The following is a 20,393-nucleotide window of genomic DNA, read 5'->3' as shown; positions in this document are numbered from 1 at the left end:
CAGAGATGATGATGTGGAGAGATGGAGCAGCTGGGGATTTTAGATCCAGAGAGGAAGAGGGGCTGTGTGCTGACAACCAGGGAGACAGGCTTGCAGGGTATATACCCTTTGGTTGGTTGATGATATGTGGAGGGGATTGTAACCATGGCAATGAAATGATATACAATAGAATTAATGTAAAATTAATGTTCTCTCATGTAAACTATCACATAATTCACAATAAAACATTAAAAAAAAAAAATCTGGGGCAAGAATCTTCCACACCAAGGAGTTCACTTGTGCAAAGGCTCTTGACAGCACAAGTGTGCCCTGTTTGAGGTGAGAAGGCCAGCATGCTGGGTGCAGGAGTGAAAGAGAGACAGGAGGGATGTGAGGCCAGCAGAGGCGTGGAGCCAGGCCCACTGCATGGTCGGACAGGCTCCAGGGTTTGGACTTTATTCTAAGTGCAATGGGAAGTCACAGAAGCTTTAGTCGGGAAAGAACAGGATTCGAGGAATGTTTTTCAAAGATTATCCTACCTACATATGAAGAAGACCAGAAACAGGGAGACAGTTAGGAGGTTTGGAGAGTAACCTAAGCAAGTGAAGACGTCAGTTATGACATATTTTGTGAGTGGAAATGACAGGACCTGCTGTGTAGTGAGAGTGAAAGAAAATCAAAGTGGCTACTAGGTCCTGGATGGGGTTGTTCATGACAATAGACCTACTACTGTTGACTTGATCTTGGCCCTTAATGATCCTGGAGAGTAGAGAAAAATGGCCCCATAGGGCTTCCACGTCTGCCATCTTTGCAGCTGCAGACTGCCTCAGCTTTCTCCCATAGAGCCACTGGTGAATTTAAACAGCTCGCCTTTCGGTTAGCCTTTTGGTCAAGTGTTTAACCACGGCACCACCAAGGCTCCCACCTAGCCATTTAAAGCCAAGAGCCAAATCTACTGATGTTGAGTCGATAGCCACCCTACAGGGCTGAGTAGAACCACCTCCCAGGCTTTCCAAGGCTGCAATTTTCATGGAACCAGATTGCCATGTCTTTCTTCTGTGCAGTAACTGTTGGATTCGAACCAACAACCTTTATGTTAGTAGCTAAGCACTTTAACTGCTTCACCACCACATCATTGCTTTCTGAGGGCTTATGTGTCAGGTCTTAGCCTAAGTACTGTTTATACACATTACACACACACACACACTCAGTCAATCCTCACAAGATTCCAATAAGTGAAGTATGATATAAGGACTCCAAACGTTCACGGAGGAATTCCATTATCTTTTAATTCCATGTTCCCATGAACTTTTTGAAGCCCCCACCTATTGTCCTTCTTTTATGGTTCAGGACACCTGAGGCAGAGAGAGGACACACAGTGGGCATGGTTGACTAAGCTCCACCCCGTGCTGTGTCCTAGGATGTGGGAGGCTGATGGGCTGTTAGCTGAGATGCAGGGCCCTTGAAGAGCAGGCTCTGGAAGGGAGTGGCTTCGGGCCCCCTTTGGTGGAGTCATTTGTCCACAGGAGTGCTTTGTTCACTCCATCAGTGCTGTCTGAGGGCTAGTGGAGAGCCCAGTGTTCGGGGCAGTCAGTGAGGGGAGCTCCGTGAGGACTATGTCCTCAAAGCCGGCAGCAAAAGTGCTGCCACTGAGAGGAAAACTATGGTGGTCAGGACAGAGAGGGAGTCTTCAAGAAAACAGCCCTCTCCCTGCAAAGTCCAAAGCTGCTGGGGCACTGAGAGCCAACACTTGGAACTGGGAGCTGGCGCCACAGTGACACCAGCTTATTTCCTGACTACGTTCTCACAGTGGTAGGAATTAGGGGCTTCGGAACGTTCTTTATACTCCACCATCCCAGGGCTGAGCAGTGTTTCGTCCTGTTGTGCATAAGGTTGCTGTGAGTCAGTACCAACTCGATGACACCTAACAACAAGATCCTATTTGGGTAGAATTTCACAGCTCCCTGTCTTTTTGAAAATGCATTTCTCTCAAGAAAAGGTATGCTAAACTTTTCCAAAGTAAATATGGAGAAAGGTGAAGACTGACAACTTTTTCCATCTCCAATCAACATGCTGGGGCATGAAACTGAGAGGGAGTGACTTGGCTAGGCAAGAAACTGATTTTTAGAACCGAATTCCACCCAATTATCCTTTGAAGTAAATCATGCCCAGTGCACACTTCTGGAGAGCTCTCCTGTCTGCCTCGGTCTCCTTGGTCACAGTGTGGCGACCACCCTTGGTTGGGCCTTAGGGGGAAAGTACCAGCTCCTAAGGTCTGTGGCGGGGTTGCTCCTGCAGATCAGGTCATGTGCGGTTGCAGGCATGCTATAACTTCAAGGATGAAAAAGAACGTGCTTCCCGCCTTACCACGGCCTCAGAGGTGGACGGCTGTTTCTGCAGCGCTGTTTTAGGCAGAGTCTTCTGTTGGTGCAGCTTTAATTTGTCAAAGAGAATCTTCAGTGAAGCAATTTGCAGACAGTGCAAGAGTTCCGGTTGGAGAGACCCCGAAGGCACATTGAGACCACAGAGAGAAAACAGCCAGTCAGTAGACAACACACCTTAGCAGACATTACACGATGCTCCAGTTCTGACTTAGTGTTGTTTGGGATTTAGAAGCTTTGAGATAATGAACCACAGTGTGTTCATTCCTTGCTATAGAGAACAGGAGCTTGTCATATAATCTACATGAAATTTTATTTACAAAAGTAGACATTCCCACTAATCCCTGAAGAAGAAATATATTCTAGAAAAGAGACAAATGTTCACCTCACCTCTCGGAGCTGATTGTTACTTGTTATAAGAAACCGTTCTCCTGCAACAAAATGGGCTTCTTGTTCCAGCTCCTTGAGACGGGACTGTGAAAGTGATAAGCACAACCTTATCAATTAAGCAATCTCAGGATGATTCCGTTGGTTCATGAAATCAATCCCAACACAACAAAAGACCTTCACAAAATGAAAATAATTTATAATTGACCAAAATGGACATTCAAAATTAAAAACACAAAATGGGGATAATCAGGCTCAGAGAATCATCTTCACCTGAACCAAAGTAAAAATAGTAAAAATACTCCACATGGAGAGGGGAAAGGGATGAATTCCCAGCAAGACTACAACTAGAAAAGGGGACCCAACATCACCCCCTAGACTTCAACTCTTGCAAAGATTGTCCCAAGACAGGAGAGTTGGGACCAAGCTGACTGGTGACTACAGGGAGGACGCAGTAGCACCTTCCTTTCGCCGCAATGACATCTGTTCTCAGGGGGAAAGACGTGGATGAAGTTTGGGAAACCTGCACCAAACCCAAATTGAGACACAGCCTGGGTCAAAGGACAGGAAGGTGTGGGTGGCCCTGGTGACAACACCAAGCACCTGCTATGAGTGTTCCTAACCACAGCTGATACATACAGTGCTGAGCAGAACAGGAGGACTTGCTGAACTGATCTCCCATTACGTTTTGGTAGAAAGGAAGGTAGAAACAGAGCAGGCCTAATGAACAGGGTCGCTATGGGTCGGAATCGACTCGACAGCACTTGACAACAACGATGAACAAACAGAGACAGACTCAAAAAATAAAACCAAATAACCGTCTCTGAAGATCACGGATGGAAGAGCAGTCCAAAGCAGGGAGCAGAATACAGCCGAGTCCCACTGGGTGCCAGGCCCCATAGCTCAGAGAGCTGAGCTGGGGTCTTGCCTGCAGCACTTACCATCACTGCATAACAAGCCACTCCCAACGAGCAGGGTTTACTAGGCTCACACTCCTGTGGGCTAACAGTGTAGGCTCAGCTGGCTACTCCAGTAGCTGCAGTTATGGGGGACTGAGCAGTGAGGAGGACCTCCACTGCCTCACTCAGGTCTGGGCTTGGTTCTGGCTCTCAGAAAACCAAGTGTCCTCAGCGAGCCACCTGGGGCTTCTTAACACGGTGGCAGTGTTCAAGGAGGGCAGGTCCCATTGGAAAAGCGCATGCTTTTCGAGCCTCTGCTTACAACCACAGCTGATACCAAATTGACCAATCAAGTTACACAGAGGCCAGAGTGAAGGTGGAAGAGGGTAGATAGGACAAGGACACAAGGATATGTGAGGGTCATCACTATCACAACCAACAGCTCTGCCCTCTGACCCAGGGATTCACATTCTTCTGACATGCAAAGGTTCCAATCACAGCACTGGGTCTGCGTGTAGCTATGGCTCCTTTAGAGACAGAGACAGCCTGTGAAGTAAAAAGACCACCTCTCTGCCACACACATACACACGTCCAACAGACAATGCTGAGATTTCTTCATTTTAAGGGGAGCTTCCCTGGGTGAGGCCTACATCCCCTTGGATCTTAGAAGAGATACAAGGAGAGAGAAATATGCAGAGAAGAGGAACCTTGGTACCACCAAGAAAGAAGAATCAGGAACAGAGAGGGTCTTTTGGACCCAGAGTGCCTGTGCTGAGAACCTCCCAGGCTCAGGGGAAGACTGATGCCAAGCTACCTGGAGATCACCAAGGAACAATGGATCCGCAGATGTCAAAAGGAGACAAGAAAAAGTGCCAACAGAGAGACAGAGCCTTCCCCTAGAGGTGGTATTTTGAATTTCAACATCTAGCCTCCTAAACTGCAAGAGAATAAATTCCTATTTGGTAAAGCACTCCACTTGTACTAGTGCTGTAGGATAAGCACTAGGTCACAAGGCCTGTTTAAACTAAAAGGCCAACCGTTCAAAGTCATCAGACATTCCTAGGAAACCCTATAAGGGTCACTATGAGTCGGAACTGTATCTACAGCACTTAACAACAATAACCGATAGGAGTGCCGTGGCTCCATAAGATAAACACAGAACTTGGAACCATAAGGTCGGCAGATCAAGTCCACCAGCTGCTCCATGAGAGAAAGATGAGGCTTTCTGCTCCTGCAAAGGTTTTAAAAGCTTCAGCCACCCTATACAGGGTCACTATGAGTCGGAACCAACTTCATGGCACTTAACAACGACAAAAGATAACTAAGACATAGATATAAACAAGAATTAATATTTGCATAATTTTGAAATGGGGAAAGCTTTTTAAAGCACGACACAAAAGCCAGAAGTTATAAATGAAATAATATATGAAAGCAACCATATAAAAAATTTAAACTTTTAATTACTTGATGCTCCCTTGTAGGAACCAAATATAAGGAGGACAGCATCAGCGTCAGCCCATGGAAAATGAGGAGGGGAAGAAGTAGGGATTTCCTCTAGATCTGACGCTGGGAACAGCTCACCATACAGAAGAAAGTAAGTCCAGTAACAGGAGATAATTTACCCCAAGCAGAGCTGAAGTTCGCTCCATTTCTTCCTTGTTTATCTGAATGCTCTGGCTTTCCATCACTGGAATTCAAAAACCAATATTTGAATAACCTTAAGAAATCACATCTGAGTAGGCTGAAGTATAAGAACGAGATTTCACTGTCCCAGTGAAGACAGCAGTGACGGCCTCCTTAGCTGCTCCCATGTGGCAGCCTCTAGAGAAGGACCGTGTAGGGTTGTTCCCGTTGTACAGTGAGAACACAGGTACTCAGGTAAAAAACTCACTCACACTGCAGAGCACTGACAGGGCTAAAATTTGAGCCCCTGCCAGGGAGTGGGTAGGTGGGGGCACACACACTGAATGCAATGTCTCCCACCATCCAGCACAGTTGTAGAAGCCCTGGATAGACCTCTGCTGTCTTGTGGTCACAGCAAGACCTGGATCAGAGGAGGGACACCACAGAACTGGGCCGTATAATATACTTCTAGGGAAGTTTCCAGAACTCCATCCCTGTAGGCAGGGAAGAGGTAAAACTGAAGAACACTAGGGATGAGAGATGCTTTGTTCACATGTAAACCACGCAGAGAGGTCTCTTCTCCTGGTTCTGCTGCTTCTCAGGGTTTGAGAGTTCAGGAGGGGTTTGTGCTTATCCAGAACACACAGCACTGAAGGGGTCCTGTGTGGCAGGAATGTCTAGACCTCAGGAGAGGAGGCAGTCCAAACCTTCATGTGACAGAAAGGGAAAAGACAGACTCCCTAAACACGAGGGGGCATCAAAAAGTTTGTGAACAAAATCCATTATCTTTTTATTTCACTTTTCAATGAACTTTCTGAAGTTCACTCATACAGTGAAATCTGCAAAAGCCGGAAGCTGCATAAGGCAGAAATCTGTCAGAAAAGGACCCACAAACATTTCCCACTAAAATGAGAGATTCAAAAAGTGGTAAGACTGCACCCTGTCAAAGGTGGAAATCGGACGTTCTGGGAAAGCCAAGTAGTCCCAGCAGGTTGTCTCTCACAGGTTTCACTGCCATTTCAAAGAGAAACAATCATTTTCATACAATTTAAAGAATTCTCTAGAAAAAAAAATGACTATATTTCTTCTTTATAGTTACCTTACCTGCCAAAATCGGTATCAAAGGAAGCTCCAGCATACAAAATAGCTGCCATAATCCATAAACCTGTTTCATAGAAGTAATAAAAACCAACATTACTTGAAATTCTTGTTTCTATCTGCGTTTTGCTGAAAAGCCTACTTAACTCCATGGGATGGACATTAAGGCAATTCCTGCAGGGGACACAACTAGTTCCCTGTCCAACTTGCACTCCTTGCCCCTTCCTCCTTCCTCACAAAATTCTGATTTCCTTCCAGGCTCCTTTTGTTTATTACAACTTTAGAAACATCAGGTGGGGCAAACCCCATTTCACGTCTCTCTACTTGGCCTCATTTTTACATGAATTTAGGCATTTGTGGAGTCCTGGTGTGGCACTGTGGGTTAATGTGCCAGACTGCAAAGCCGTTTGAACTGCAAGGTTGGTGGTTCAAGCTCACCAGTTGCTCCTCAGAAACCCTATACAGGGTCACTATGGGTCAGAACCAACTTGATGGCACTTAACAACAAGGCATTTGTGGACTTTCTGTCTTTCTATTTTAATTTCTGAATGGGTTTACTGAATCACCCAAAATTTTCACTAGAATTTTCTTTGGCTTCTCACTGACTTGATAGATAATGTGTAGAGAGCTGGATTTTTATACTAGTTCATGTTACCCAAGTACACAAGCCCCCATAGTCAGTTCTAAGCCATAGAGACCCTATCAGACAGTTCTACTGCTCCATAGCTTTCTGAGGCTATAAATATTTACTGAAGCAAACAGCCCCACCTTTCTCCCATGGAGTTCAAACCTTTGACCTTTTCATTAGCAGGGCAATGCTTAACCCACTGTGCCACCAGGGATCCATCATCATCTTATCTAAGCACATGAACAGTCTCTCCATCTACTTAGATCCTTTCCATGTTCTTTATTAAGGGTTTTCCTCTTTTCTTTCTCTGGCTGCTATCTGAGAATCCCACACCGGCTCTGACAGGGTCCCCGCCCTCCTCCCTTCACAAGCTGGTCTGCTCTCAGCTGAGCTGTTAGCTCTGAGTGCTCTACTGACTCTTCCACATCCTTTCTCTGCCTTGATTGGGGCAGGGTGGCTGTGACCCCTCCAGACCACCTGGCCTGGGCTCTTGATGCTTTCTGGTGGGTTTGGTCCACTTGGAGGCATGGGAAGGAGACTGGGTGGAAGAGGGGAGAGAAGGTGGGGTTTCTCTCTCCCTGCGCCTCCACATTCTAGCTTCTGGTGCCTGACTCCTGGCACCCTCTGTCCCTATGGTGTGCTGTCATTTTCCCAGGTTTCTGGTAACAGCTCCCACTTACAGTCCCAAATCCCAAACCAAACCCAAATCTTTATGGGCACAGATAGCTGGTGGGTTTGGACTGCCGACCTTGGAGTAACAGTCCAGGTTTAACCTACAGCACCACCAGAGTTTCTGCCTTCCAGCCCAGGGGGGTGAAAAGTTCAGCTGTGCCAGTCTCTGGAATTGTCTCCATCCTATGCGGTGTCCCTTAACTATGCCCTGCCCCTATAAACGACCCCTTCATGCAACTCCCTTCCACGGTTCTTTTGAAAGGTCATCTGGTTCCCCATGAGACGCTGAGTGAGTTGAGCTGTGTCCACTTTACTATGAACTAAAATAAGTGCTCAACTTTGAGGACTATTGCAGTTAAAGCAGAGGTCGCATTTGGGAAAGTGCTAAATTTATACATTACAGTGTGACATTCAATCTATGGAGACCATTTTTAAAACATGAGGTTTTGTCATTCTGGATGGTCCTTCTATGAGTGAAGTCTGGTGTTCTGTTTTCCTTCCTAGTCAAAGGCACTGCAGTAGTGCTGCCTGTGGGTATGAATGGGAATGAGAAGACAGCTAATACAGACAGACAGCCAGGGTTCTGTTAACCAACAAGAGTAACAAACATAGCTTGCCTTCAGTTTAGAGCAAAGGTCCATCGTAAGTCTGTAGAGTATCCTCAGGTTGACACATACGTTCTGATTCTTTAAAAGAGCAAAAGCATAATCAGGCCGGCTGGGCAGCACCTAGGGAGAGGTACCCTCACCAGCATGCTCACTACCTGACTTCCACAGCCTCCCCTGGCCACATGCTAGTTCTCCAATGGCACCAACACCATTAGCCTGAAGTCTACTCGCTCTACAGCTTGACCCAAACCAAAATTCCACTGCCACAGAGTCGAGTCCAACTCAAGTGACCCTGGAGGACAGAGTATAACTGTTCCATAGGGTTTCTAGACTGTCAATATTTACAGAATCAGACTTCATCTTTTCCCCACAGAGCAGCACGTGGGTTTGATCCACCCTCTTGTAAGTTAGAAGCCCAGTGCTTAACCCACTGCACCACAGGGCTCTTTGCAGAACTGCGAATATATTTGATATGAAGGAAGTGCAATCTATCAGTAGCCTGACATTTTCTCCCCAACTCAATGCTTCCCCTCATATAACAGACTAAGAAATTGAACCACAAGGAGGTTCAATGTGCAAGGTCATAGACACAGGAGGACGAGGCCCTGGCCCCACTGTCTGCTACCCCCACAGTCAGGCAAGGAGTCAGGAGGCCTACCTTCCTCCCAAGTCCACAGTTACCCATTCCACCCTCATCCACAAACTCAGGGGCCCTGGGTGACTGAAAAATAGAGTATGTGTCCAACTGATGACCAGAACAAATGGAATGAGACACCGCCCCTCAGTACTCTGCCCAGGCCTGTGCCATCCTCACAATTACTGCTATGCTTCAGCCGGTTGCTGATGCCACTGTGCCAATCCATCTCATTGAGGGTCTCCCTCTTTTTCACTGACCTTCCACTTTACCAAGCATGATGTCCTTCTCCAGGGACTTGTCCCTCCTGAGAACATGTCCAAAATGTGAGAAATGAAATCTTAGCTTCAAAGGAGCATTCTGGCTGTAATTCTTCCAACACAGACTTGTTTGTTCTCCTGGAAATCCACGGTACCTCTAATATTCTTCTCCAACACTATAACTCAGATGCATCAATTCTTCTTTGGTCTTTAGAATATGATTAACTATTAGAGCCAGATGGCTTAGTGTAAAGATAACCCTTGATAATCCGAGTGGACTTCATCCTATCCATTGAAGGTCTTGAGAACAGAAGAACTGAGGTTTCCCTGTGGAGCAAAAGCTCCTGCCTGAGAGTCTCCAGCCTGCTGGGCTGCCCTAGGCAGCCCCCACAACTGACTGAGCCACTTCTTTACAATGCACCCATCCATCCTAGTGGTCCTGCTTCTCTAGGGGAACGCTGACTGCTAACACCAGCGAATGGGCTGCACATGTAATACAGTGAAGGAAGTGAGACACGGGTCAGTACCGAAAATGTGACTATTCCACAGAAATGACCCACAGATAAAAGCGTCATGCTCAATGTTGGCAGCATGCCTCTCAACTCCTGCGCCTGAGTCCTCAGCATTGCCCGGCTCCTGGTCTTCCCAAGGCTGGCTCTGCTTTCCTCTGGTGCTGTGAGCTACTCCATCACCTTCTGCTACATTTTTAATTAAGGCAGAGGGAGTTTCTCTGCTTTACAACCCAAAGTCCACAACTGAACTAACTGTTGGCCCCACAGGGTGCTGTGAGAACGAAGAACCAGTATGCAGAGTGGGCCTTCAGCTCTACCATCTTTGCTCCGGTACCTCCCGCGCCTACAGCCCTCCTCTGCATGTTTCCCCAGAACTGCCTTCAGTGCACAGCTGTTCATTCACAACTTCGAGCCCTGAAACTAGCAGGCTCGCTTACAGCTTATGCTGTGCCCATGGGAACACCTCTCCCACCAAGGCCTAAGTTATTGCTGTCGGGCGCCATCAAGTCGGTGCCAACCTCATAATTGTTGTTATGCTTGAGCTCATTGCTGCTGCCAGTGTCATTCCATTTTGTTGGGGGTCTTCCTCTTTTTCCCTGACCCTCCACTTTCCAAGAATAATGTCTTTCTCCAGAGACTGGCCCTTCCTAATAACATGTCCAAAGCATGTGGGACAAAATCTCAGCATCCTAAGGAACATTCTGGCTGTACCTCTACCAAGGCAGATTTGTTTGCAAGTCTGGCAGCCCGTGGTACTTTCAATATTCTTCTCTAACATCTTAATTCAAATGCATCAATGTGGCTCAGGTCAAATCCACCTCACTCGGGCTCCAGGCACAGTTCTAGGAGCTGTGAGCACCCTTCTTCTCCAAATTATGGTTCCTAACAAGTGGCTATATCAAGGGTAGGGGGACACTTGTAGAGAAACACATGCAGGGCACTCAGGATTTCTGAAGGAGCAGCACTCTGCTCATGAAGCAGTTCTTTCTCTGATACCGGCGCCTATTTAGAAGAATCATGGTGGTAACCAGAATTTCCCAGAAACAGGTTTGACAAAGGAACAGGGGGGGAAATTCCTCATTAAATCTCCTCCACAAAGGCACCAAAGCAAAAAAGGTATTTGTTCCAAAGATACAAACAGGAATAACAGCAATATTCTTTTTACTTGTAGACAATCTGAGAAAGAGAAGTTTCTGGAAAAAAATCAGGGTTGTATTAAGATTGGTACAACTTTCCCTTAAAGCAACTCACCACAATATTTCTTGATGAATTTCCGTATGTGCTGTTTACTCTCACTGTGATGGGTTTTTCCAAGTATTTCACCACTAAATCTTCAAAGGAAGGCACAGCATCCCTGGGATCTATAAGCCATGCAGCAATCCTGGGATCCAACCCTACAAAATCAGCAACTAAAGAGGAAAGGTTTTAATGACCGTAAGAAAAATGAACAACTGTACTCATTTCCTATTTTTACAAAGTTTTCAAGGTTAAAATTAATAAAAGAAGTATTGCCATCCCCTCAAATTAGTGGCACTAAGTACCAAAGTGATGCTACATCATTCTTTAAGAAGTAAACCTTTATAAATCCAGGTCCACATGTTGGATCTTGACATGGAGACAAGGTAAAGAAGCACATTCCAAGCATCCAGAAAACTAATTTGGAATTTGGAGCTCTCAAAAATGTTAAAAAATGGGAACTAACAAATAAATTCTGTGAAGAATAGTGGCTGTTCCATAGCCTGTCAGAAGAACAAACTAATGTGTCTTGGGAGAAGTACAGTGACAATACTACTTAGAAGCACGAATGGCAGTATCATGCTTAGTAAAGTATGTTGTTGTTGTCAGGTGTCATCATAGCAACATTGCTGTTGTCGTTGTCAGGTGCCATCGAGTCGGAACCAACTCATACGACCCCATGCAGAGCAGAACAAAACAATGTCCGATCCTGGGCCAACCTCACTACCGCCGCCACACTTGACGCCATCAATGATGTCACCTGGCTGATCCATCTCATTGGGGGTCTTCCTCTTTTTCTCTGACCCTCCACCTTATCCACTTGATTGTCAAAATCCTCCTCTGCCAAAGTAACCCTTTGGTGAGCAAAGACTTGACAAGGAGATGTGGGGAAGAGGTATGTGGATAGACTTCACTGAATGGACCAAAGTGAAGATATTTGTGTCTCATGTGAATGCTCATCATGATAGCCCTTCCTTGACATTTTAGGGATCCAATGTGGGGGTTCTGCCAGTTGTTGAGCATGTCTATTCCAATTACGCATTTTGGAACTGGGGAAATCACTACGTGTTCCGATTGTTAATGGATATTTACAGCAGTTTCTCCTCATTTTGCTCTGTGCCCCATCAGCAAATGAAGGTCCCAAAAGCTCTATTCCATTCACATCATCACAGTCAATTCTACTTGGAGGTGGCAACAACTGACAGACGAGTGGTGGACCTCCTGATAGAAGTACACTATTCCACCTACAGTATAGTTTTGCCCCTCTCCCAAAATCTAACCTGGATTTGATCCAACTACTATATCTAACTGCCAATTTATGAGCAACAGAAGAGCAAGAACTCAAACCAAAATTTAAACAACTGCTATCAAGTTGATTCCTACTCATGGCCATCCCTTCGCTCCATAGGGCTTCCTTAGCTGTTGTCTTTGTGGAAGCAGCTCACCAGCCCTTTCCTCTACTGCCACTGGGGGAGTTTGAACCACCACCCAGGACCTTTGTTGTTCAATGACAACAAAGGAATATAATCATCAAATTTCAGTCTGTGGGAAACCTACAGGACAAACAACATGGTTTCTTCAATACCAAAATAATTGCAAAACATACACACAGAGATTAAAAAAGACTTAAGAAATACATTAACTTATACTTGATATGACTTTTCTGTCCAAAGTCTTCTTAATTGCCACCAAGTGATTGGGTGGGACCATGCAAATAAGGTATATAGGACTCTAAGGCTGGGATTGGTTAGTTTTTCCCTCCAGCTAGGTTTAAAAGGAGCCATCTCAGAAGCAATGACAGATGATCTGAGGATCACTAAGAAGCAAGAGAATGAATGAAGCATGAGATCCCTACCTAGAGAAACAATGATGGCAGAGGTGACAGCAGCGGTGGTGGCATGGAAAGACAAAGCAGCTTTGGGCTTTAGACCCATGGACTGAGTAAAGCTGAATGTCTATGGGCAGGAGACTGGATTTAATACTGTACCCTTTGGGCATTCACAGACCGATGAAAAGAGCTTTGCAACATTTGCCCAAGCAGGGCAGAGGCCAAGCAACCACATGACTGAGAGGAAAAAGACAAGAGTGAAGCATGCCCACAATATGGCAGACAAGAGGAGTTCCTAACTGAGCTTTTCTGATCCAGAATTGTACCCTGTTCACGTCCCTGATAAACTCCATAACTGTGAGTAGGTTATGAGTTCTGTGTGGCCACTGCAATGGATTGTTGAACCCAGATGTGAAGCAGGGAGGGCTGTGGGAGAGACGGTTGGTGTCAGAAGTGGCGAATGAAAGTTGTAGAGCAGAAACATGTCTGAACTCCACTTCAAAGGACTAGGTCTTGGGTTGATTTTGAACTTGATTCTCTTTCTCCACTTGTGAGGCCCAGAGAAGTCAGACATGGTCTCCACATGGTTTTGTTCTTGTTGTTAGATGCCATCAAGTCGGCACTGACCCATAGCAACCTTATGCACAGCACAACGAAACACTGCTCGATCCTGGGCCAAGCTCACTAGTGTAGCCACGCTTGAGTCCATCGATGCTGCCTCTTGGCCAATCCATCTCATTGGGGGTCTTCCTCTTTTTCTCTGACCCTCCACCTTACCAAACATGATATCCTTCTCCAGCGACTGCTCCCTCCTGACAATATGTCCAAAGTATGAAAGATGAAGTTTGGTCTTCTTGGCCTCTAAGGAGCACTCTGGCTGTACTTCTTCCAAAATGGATCTATTGGTTCTTTTGGGAGCCCATGGTACTTTTGATATTCTCCTTCAACACCATAACTCAAAAGCATCAATTCTTCTACGGTCTTCCTTATTCACTGTCTAGCTTTCGCATGCAGATGAGGTTATTAAAAATACCATGGCTTGGGTCAGGCACACCTTAGTTCTCAAGCTGACATCTTTGCTCTTCAACACTTTAAAAAGGGCTTGTGCAGCAGATTTGCCTAATGCAGTACGTAGTTTGATTTCTTGACTGCTGCTGCCATGAGTGTTGATAGTTAATCCAAGAAGAATGAAGTCCTTAACAACTTCAATCTTTTCTCCATTGATAAGAATATTGTTTATTCTTATTGTTTATTGTCCAGTGGTGAGGATTTTTGTTTTCTTGACATTGAGATGTAATCCATACCGAAGGCTGTGGTCTTTGATATTCATCAGTAAATGTTTTAAGTCCTCTTCATTTTCAGCAAGCAAGGTTGTATCATCTGCATATCGCAGGTTGTTAATGAGTCTTCCTCCAATCCTGATGCCATGTTTTTCTTCATAGAACCCAGCTTCTCGGATGATTTGTTCAGCATACAGGTTGAATAAGTATGGTGAAAGAATACAACCCTGTCGCACAACTTTCCCAATTTTAAAACATTCAGTGTTCCCATGTTCTGTTCGAACAATCACCTCTTGGTCCATGTACAGATTCCTCATGAGCACAATGAAGTGTTCCAGAATACTCATACTTCACAATGCTGTCCATAGCTTGTCATGATGCACACGATCGAAAACCTTTGCGTACTCAATAAAGCACAGGTAAACATCTTTCTGATATCCTCTGCATTCAGCTAAGATCCATTGGACATCAGCAATGATATCCCTCATTCCATGGCCTCTTCTGAATCTGGCTTGAACCTCTGGAAGTTCTGTCAATGTATGATTGTAGCCATTTCTGTATTACCTTCAGCAAAACTTTACTCGCATGATCCGCTGTCTTGATTGTATCCCCCCACATGGTTTTAGCACATCCCAATTCAAACAAACGATTTAAATAATAATAATAATAAAGCAAACAAACTGCTTATAGGACATGTGGGCAAGTGTAATCACTGACTGGTAACTGATAATGTTAAGAAATGAGAGCTGATTTATTTGGAATGTGATGGTGGGGCCGCAGAGGTGCTGGCAGAAGCAGTGACATAGAGGGACGGAGCATCTTCAGGCTCTAGGCCCATGGACTCAGTAAAGTAAAAATGAGATTCTTATATTTTAATCCTATATGCTTAAATATTTATAGATTAATTATATGACATTTAGGATTTGCTACAAAATAATACAAGGGGGGAAAGGTCAGAAGGTACATGGCATTAGGTGAGGAGTACTTTTACATGTGTTGGAGAAGTTCTGGAATTAAAGATTTGTTTCAATGCTTGATTACAGGAAAGTTGACAGAGCAGTACAGTCACCACTCATACCCTCCAAGTAGGTTTGACAGTGAATGCTTTTGCTGTCTTTGCTTCATCACACTGCTGTCTGTCTATCTTGTTATAAAAAGGTTATACAAATCTTAGTTATTCTAAATGACAGATCAAAGATGTACTAGATAGCATTGATGTTAATTACCTTGGAGTGAGTATAGTTTAGTTCTCGTGTGGCACAGTAGGATAAACACTGGACTGCTAACAAGGTCGGCAGGTCAAACCCACCAGTGGCTCCTCAGAAACCTTACTACATAGAGTCACTATGAGTTGAAATTGATTCGATGGCACTTAACAACAACAACAGCAACAACAACAAATAGTTTAGTTCTTAGAAAAGTTGTAATCCATTTGCAGTTACAACAAATCCCATTATGACCATGCTGCATAAATTTATTCTTTTCTTTAAAAACTACAAAAGTAATATATGCTTGTAAATTTCCAAATAGTGTAGAAACACAGAGGGAAAGGTTCTCCTCCCACTTAGGGAGCCCGGCTATTCAGGGGCCCATCAGAGCACCATGAGAGGGTGCCCCTAGTGCTGCACCACATGGCAGCCCTTGTCATCCTTCTTTCCCCAGCAGGAATTCCAGTTGGAAAGTTAGATTTAGCAGAAACTGTAACTCACCATGCTTCCAGCTGCCGTCATCACCAAAAAACTGAAGCACAGCTCTCACAAAATCTTTCGCATTAAAGCATATAACAGGACATTTACATTTCAGGGTTTGAAATAGTACTTTCCTAGGGGATGACAAGAAATGAATTGATGTAGCCATTAATTTAGAACTTTTGGCCTTGGAAAAATAGCATTACTGTTGCTACTAATAACTACTGTATCTAGTAGTGCTTACTACCAGACAGACAATCATAGTTCTTCTCAAAACTGTCTGCATCTTACAGTTGATGAAACACACACACAATGGTTATGGAACATCTCAGGGGCATACAGCCCTTAAGTGTCCATTCCTGGATAAAGTCACCTTACCAGCAGAACAAGAGTCCTAGTGTGACACTGTAGGATCAGCACTGCACTGCTAACCACAAGGTCAGTGGTTCAAACCCACCAGTCACTCCTTGGAAACTCTATACAAGGTCATGAAGAGTTGAAGCCAACTAGAAAGCACTTAACTACAGCAACCACTGGCAGATTACGACCCATGCTGTTGAGTCGGGTCCAAATTATAGTGACCCTGCAAAGGGTTTCTGAAGAGCAGCTGGTGGGTTTCAATGGCCAACCTTCTAGTTAACAGTCCAGTGTTTAACCTATAGCGTCACATCAGGCATTCTCACCTGAAATCTTCTTCCAATAATTTATTAAAATTTCCTTTAAAGAGGCCTACACTGTATCCCCAGCAGAGTGGCCCCACACCTGTGGACCTTCAGTCCACAGACTGGACAGCAAGCACCCATTTGCTGCACTGTCCTGAATCCGCCCACGGCATCCTCAGTTCCTTGGCTATGAAATTTATGATAGATTACATTAACTGAACATTAACTATGTGCCAGGTACTAGGCTAAACCTCACAAAGATTGCTTCATTGTTACTTATCACAATCCTCTCAGGCAGGTACTAGATCCATTTGTAGATGAAGAACTTGAGGCTCCCATTACACAACTGACAAGTAGCAAAGCTGAAGTTTGAAGTCTTCAGAGCCTATCTTGCTACTGCTAGAAGCCAAACTCTAGATCACCAAACTTTCTCTGCCTTTACAGTTGTTGTTGTTGTTGTTAAATGCCATCAAGTCGGTTCTGACCCATAGAGACCCTGTATAGGGTTTCTGAGGAGCAGCTGGTGAGCTTGAACCACTGACTTTGCAGTTCAAACAGCTTTGCATTCTGGTGCATTAACCCACAATACCACACCCAGTAAATGCTTATTAATACATTAACAAGACTCCAGATAGAGCTGAGGAAGGGAACAAGCTAGTAAGCAGTTCTGTCTACCAAGTTTATATGTAGTTAGATTTTGCTTGTCTTGAGCTGAGAAATTTGGACTCTGAGGACAGGCACCTTTTTTAAGGCATTTTCTTGCTTGTTTCACTTTAGTTCCCCTTGAACTGGGACAGCAGGACTGTGAGGAAAGCAAAGAGCCAGTGGCAGTGCTCCAGGTCATAATTTGGCAGGACTGAGGAGGAAGGTGACCCAAAGGAGAAGACGGAGATAGAAGCTTAAAAGGAAGAAACACTCAGGACGACTGGAACTGAGATCATCTAATAACCACAGTAAGAGATGAGAGCGAGTTGATTTCTATCTTGATAAGACAAACAAAAAGCATATGGCGGAATGGATGCCACCCCCCGATGGGAGGACTCTGAGTCAGGTGCACAGTACAAGCAAGGAGATGGTGTTGCCGGCACACGCTTCAATCCAGAGCACCAGTATCCCAGGATCTAGAGGACGAGGCAACAGACACATCCTTGCCTGTTCTAAAATTCTGTGGCTCTAAGAAGGCAGGTCTAATGACATGCATCTTGCTTGTTTTCATGGCCTCAGAGCTTTGATATTAGTAACGTTCTTGATGGAACAGAGGGTGATTACTGTTTGAAGACAGAGATGAATTAACTTTCTAATGCAGGCAGTGAGTGATCAAATGTGATGAAGACAATCACTGGGGACCCGGCAGACAGTGGTGAGGGGTCTTCAGGCCTTGGGGAGGGGACTTCTCTCTCCAACTTCACAATGTGAAGTTCACTCAAAGCTTGGACAGGCTCCAAAGGCTGTGGAATGTCTACCCCAAGCCTTATAAGGGAAAACAAACCAGTGTTTACAGAGGTTTAGGAAGGATCCAGGAAGCTTCTTGGGTCCCTATCATTTCTGTATTTTGGGATCTATTTCACATAAAAATTCTAAACACTTGAATAATTAATTGGTGTGTGGGAAATTTTAAATTGGGATAAATCAGACATGTGTGGTGGTGGTTGACGGTTGTTTGCCATAGAGTCAGTTCCGACATATAACAACCCTGTACAGGGTTTCTGCAGCTGTCAATCTTTATGGGCTCAGAAAGCTTCATCTTTCTGTCACAGAACTACTGGTCGTTTCAAACTGCTGATCTTGAGGTTAGCAGCCCGACTCATAACCACTACACCACCAGAGCTCCTTAGGCATATATGCTGGAGCTTCAAAAGTTCATGGGAAAATTCCATTATCTTTTCATTCTCTTTTGCCATGAACTTTCTGAAGCTCCCTTGTAAATAAAGTTTACAACAGCTACCATGATGGACTCAATCATGCCAGCTACTGTAAGGATGACAACGGAGCCAGCAACATTTTATTCTGCTGCACACCGAGTTCTGAGAGTCAGAAGACAATCAGCAGTAGCTATCTATCTGCTGTCACGTCAGTTCTGACTCCTAGAGACCCTATCGAGGGCTTCTGAGGCTTCATATATCTATAAGAGCAGAATGCCTCATCTTTCTCCCATGGAGGCACTGTTGGATACAAACCGCCAGCCATTCGGTTAACAGCCCAGTGAGTAGCCCACTGTGCCACCAGGGCTCCTGATAATAGTTTCACTTCACTTGTAAAGAATGGCTGCCTTGAGCGCTGTGCTCTTTTAACAATTATCTACACGGGATCAAACTGACAACAGCAACTTGAACAACAAGCTCGGAAGCACAAGGGACACTGAGTATGTTAATTAAGGGCAACAACTCAGGAAGAGGTAAGAATGGTTGTACATCTGGATGGCACTTAACAACAACAACAACAACAAATCTATCTGCAACCATGGGCTCAATAATGACAATGATTGTGAGGATGATGCAGGACAGCATCGCTGCAAGTCGGAACAGACTCGATGGAAGCTAACAACATCTATCTAAGGAGCTCTGGTGTCTCTGTGGGCTAAGCATGGGCTGAGATCTGTTCCACAGGAGAAAAGATGAGGTGGTCTGCTTCTGTAAAGATGTATAGCTTCGGAAAACCTAAGGCAGAGTTCTACTCTGTTCAATAGGGTAGCTGTGAGTTGGAGTCGATTCAACATCAGTGGATACCAACAACCTCCTTTATAATGTTAGAATTGACTCAGTGACAATGGGTGTGGTTTTGGGCATCTATCTACGAAGTATATAAAGGAACAAGTAAAGATTTCTTACCTGGCAAATTGAATATGTATCTCTTGTTCCTGGTCCCAAATAGAAGAATGTTCTATCTTTATGTAAATATACTTATCATCTGAAATGGGCTCCCCACGAACACCATCAGAGGCTGAGGCATCCAGAGAACCACTGTCTTCTTCCATGTGGTTCTTCAGAAATATTACAATTCCTTTAACAGAAGAAACTGTAGCCTGTGAATACACACAACCACCAAATTTCAAAATTAAAAATAGACAATGCACTTGCTCATTGTCAGTTTTATAATTAAGAAAAAAGGCTTGAAATCAATGTTTTAAAAGAACATCTGGGGCAGGACGAAATAGTGGCTGCAGAGACACCACGGAAACACGCTGCGGGAACCTTGGGGGAAAAAAAGGTGCTCAGTATACTTTGCCGATTTTGTGTGGTTCCAATTTTATTTTTCTCTTTGGTGTCGGGTAATAGGTGCACTCACTGTTTGCCCACCTACATTCGGGTGAATAGAGGTAGGGGCTTAGCCGAGTGGCCACAACCCACCCTCACCGCTGGCGGTTTCCTCTGCCAGGAACTCACACACTCAGCCCAAGCTGAGACATGGATTTGGTTGGCCTTTTTCCATTAGGTTGAGGCAGGTCCTGGTGTAGTGCTGTGGGTTAAGGCGCCACTGTAAAGCCTTTTGAACTGCAAGATTGGTGGTTCAAGCTCACCAGCCGCTCCTCGGAACCCTATATGGGAGATGCAGATGTGTGTCCTATTTGGTCAGCTTTTTTTCACTCATTTGAGAGGTGTCCCAGGGTAGCACTGTGGGTTAAGGCACGACTGCAAAGCCTTTTGAACTGCAAGGTCGGGGGTTCAAGCTCACCAGCCACTCCTCGGAAATCTTATACGGGAGACGCGGATGTGCATACTATTTGGTCAGCTTTATTTTCACTGGTTTGAGAGACGTCCTGGTGTAGTGCTGTGGGTTAAGGCACCACTGCAAAGCCTTTTGAACTGCAAGGTCGGTGGTTCAAGCTAACCAGCTGCTCTGCAGAAACCCGGATGCACGTCCTATTTGGTCGGCTGTTTTTCACTGGTGTGAGAGGTATTCCGGCATAGTGCTGTGGGTTGAGGCGCAACACTGCAAAGCCTTTTGAACTGCAAGGTTGGTGGTTCAAGCTCACCAGCCGCTCCTCAGAAACCCTATACGGGAGACATGGATGTGCATC

At 45.0% G+C, this 20,393-nt stretch overlaps 1 protein-coding gene across 1 annotated transcript in view; it reads right to left on the bottom strand.

Annotated features, from left to right (window-relative positions):
• Positions 1 to 20,393, bottom strand: part of POLN (polymerase (DNA directed) nu) — a 243,508-nt gene that overhangs the window by 154,760 nt on the left and 68,355 nt on the right. Inside the window, 8 exon segments of the mRNA XM_006874123.1 lie at positions 2,347 to 2,433; positions 2,751 to 2,834; positions 5,269 to 5,333; positions 6,374 to 6,434; positions 8,285 to 8,353; positions 10,933 to 11,090; positions 15,735 to 15,847; positions 19,204 to 19,397. Of these exon segments, the coding sequence (XP_006874185.1) occupies positions 2,347 to 2,433; positions 2,751 to 2,834; positions 5,269 to 5,333; positions 6,374 to 6,434; positions 8,285 to 8,353; positions 10,933 to 11,090; positions 15,735 to 15,847; positions 19,204 to 19,397 (831 nt within the window).

The sequence above is a fragment of the Chrysochloris asiatica genome, unplaced genomic scaffold, assembly GCF_000296735.1.
Source record: "Chrysochloris asiatica unplaced genomic scaffold, ChrAsi1.0 scaffold00262, whole genome shotgun sequence".
NCBI lineage: Eukaryota > Metazoa > Chordata > Mammalia > Afrosoricida > Chrysochloridae > Chrysochloris > Chrysochloris asiatica.
The sequence above is the reverse complement of the archived record's forward strand: the minus strand, read 5'-3'. Positions and strand labels throughout refer to the sequence as shown.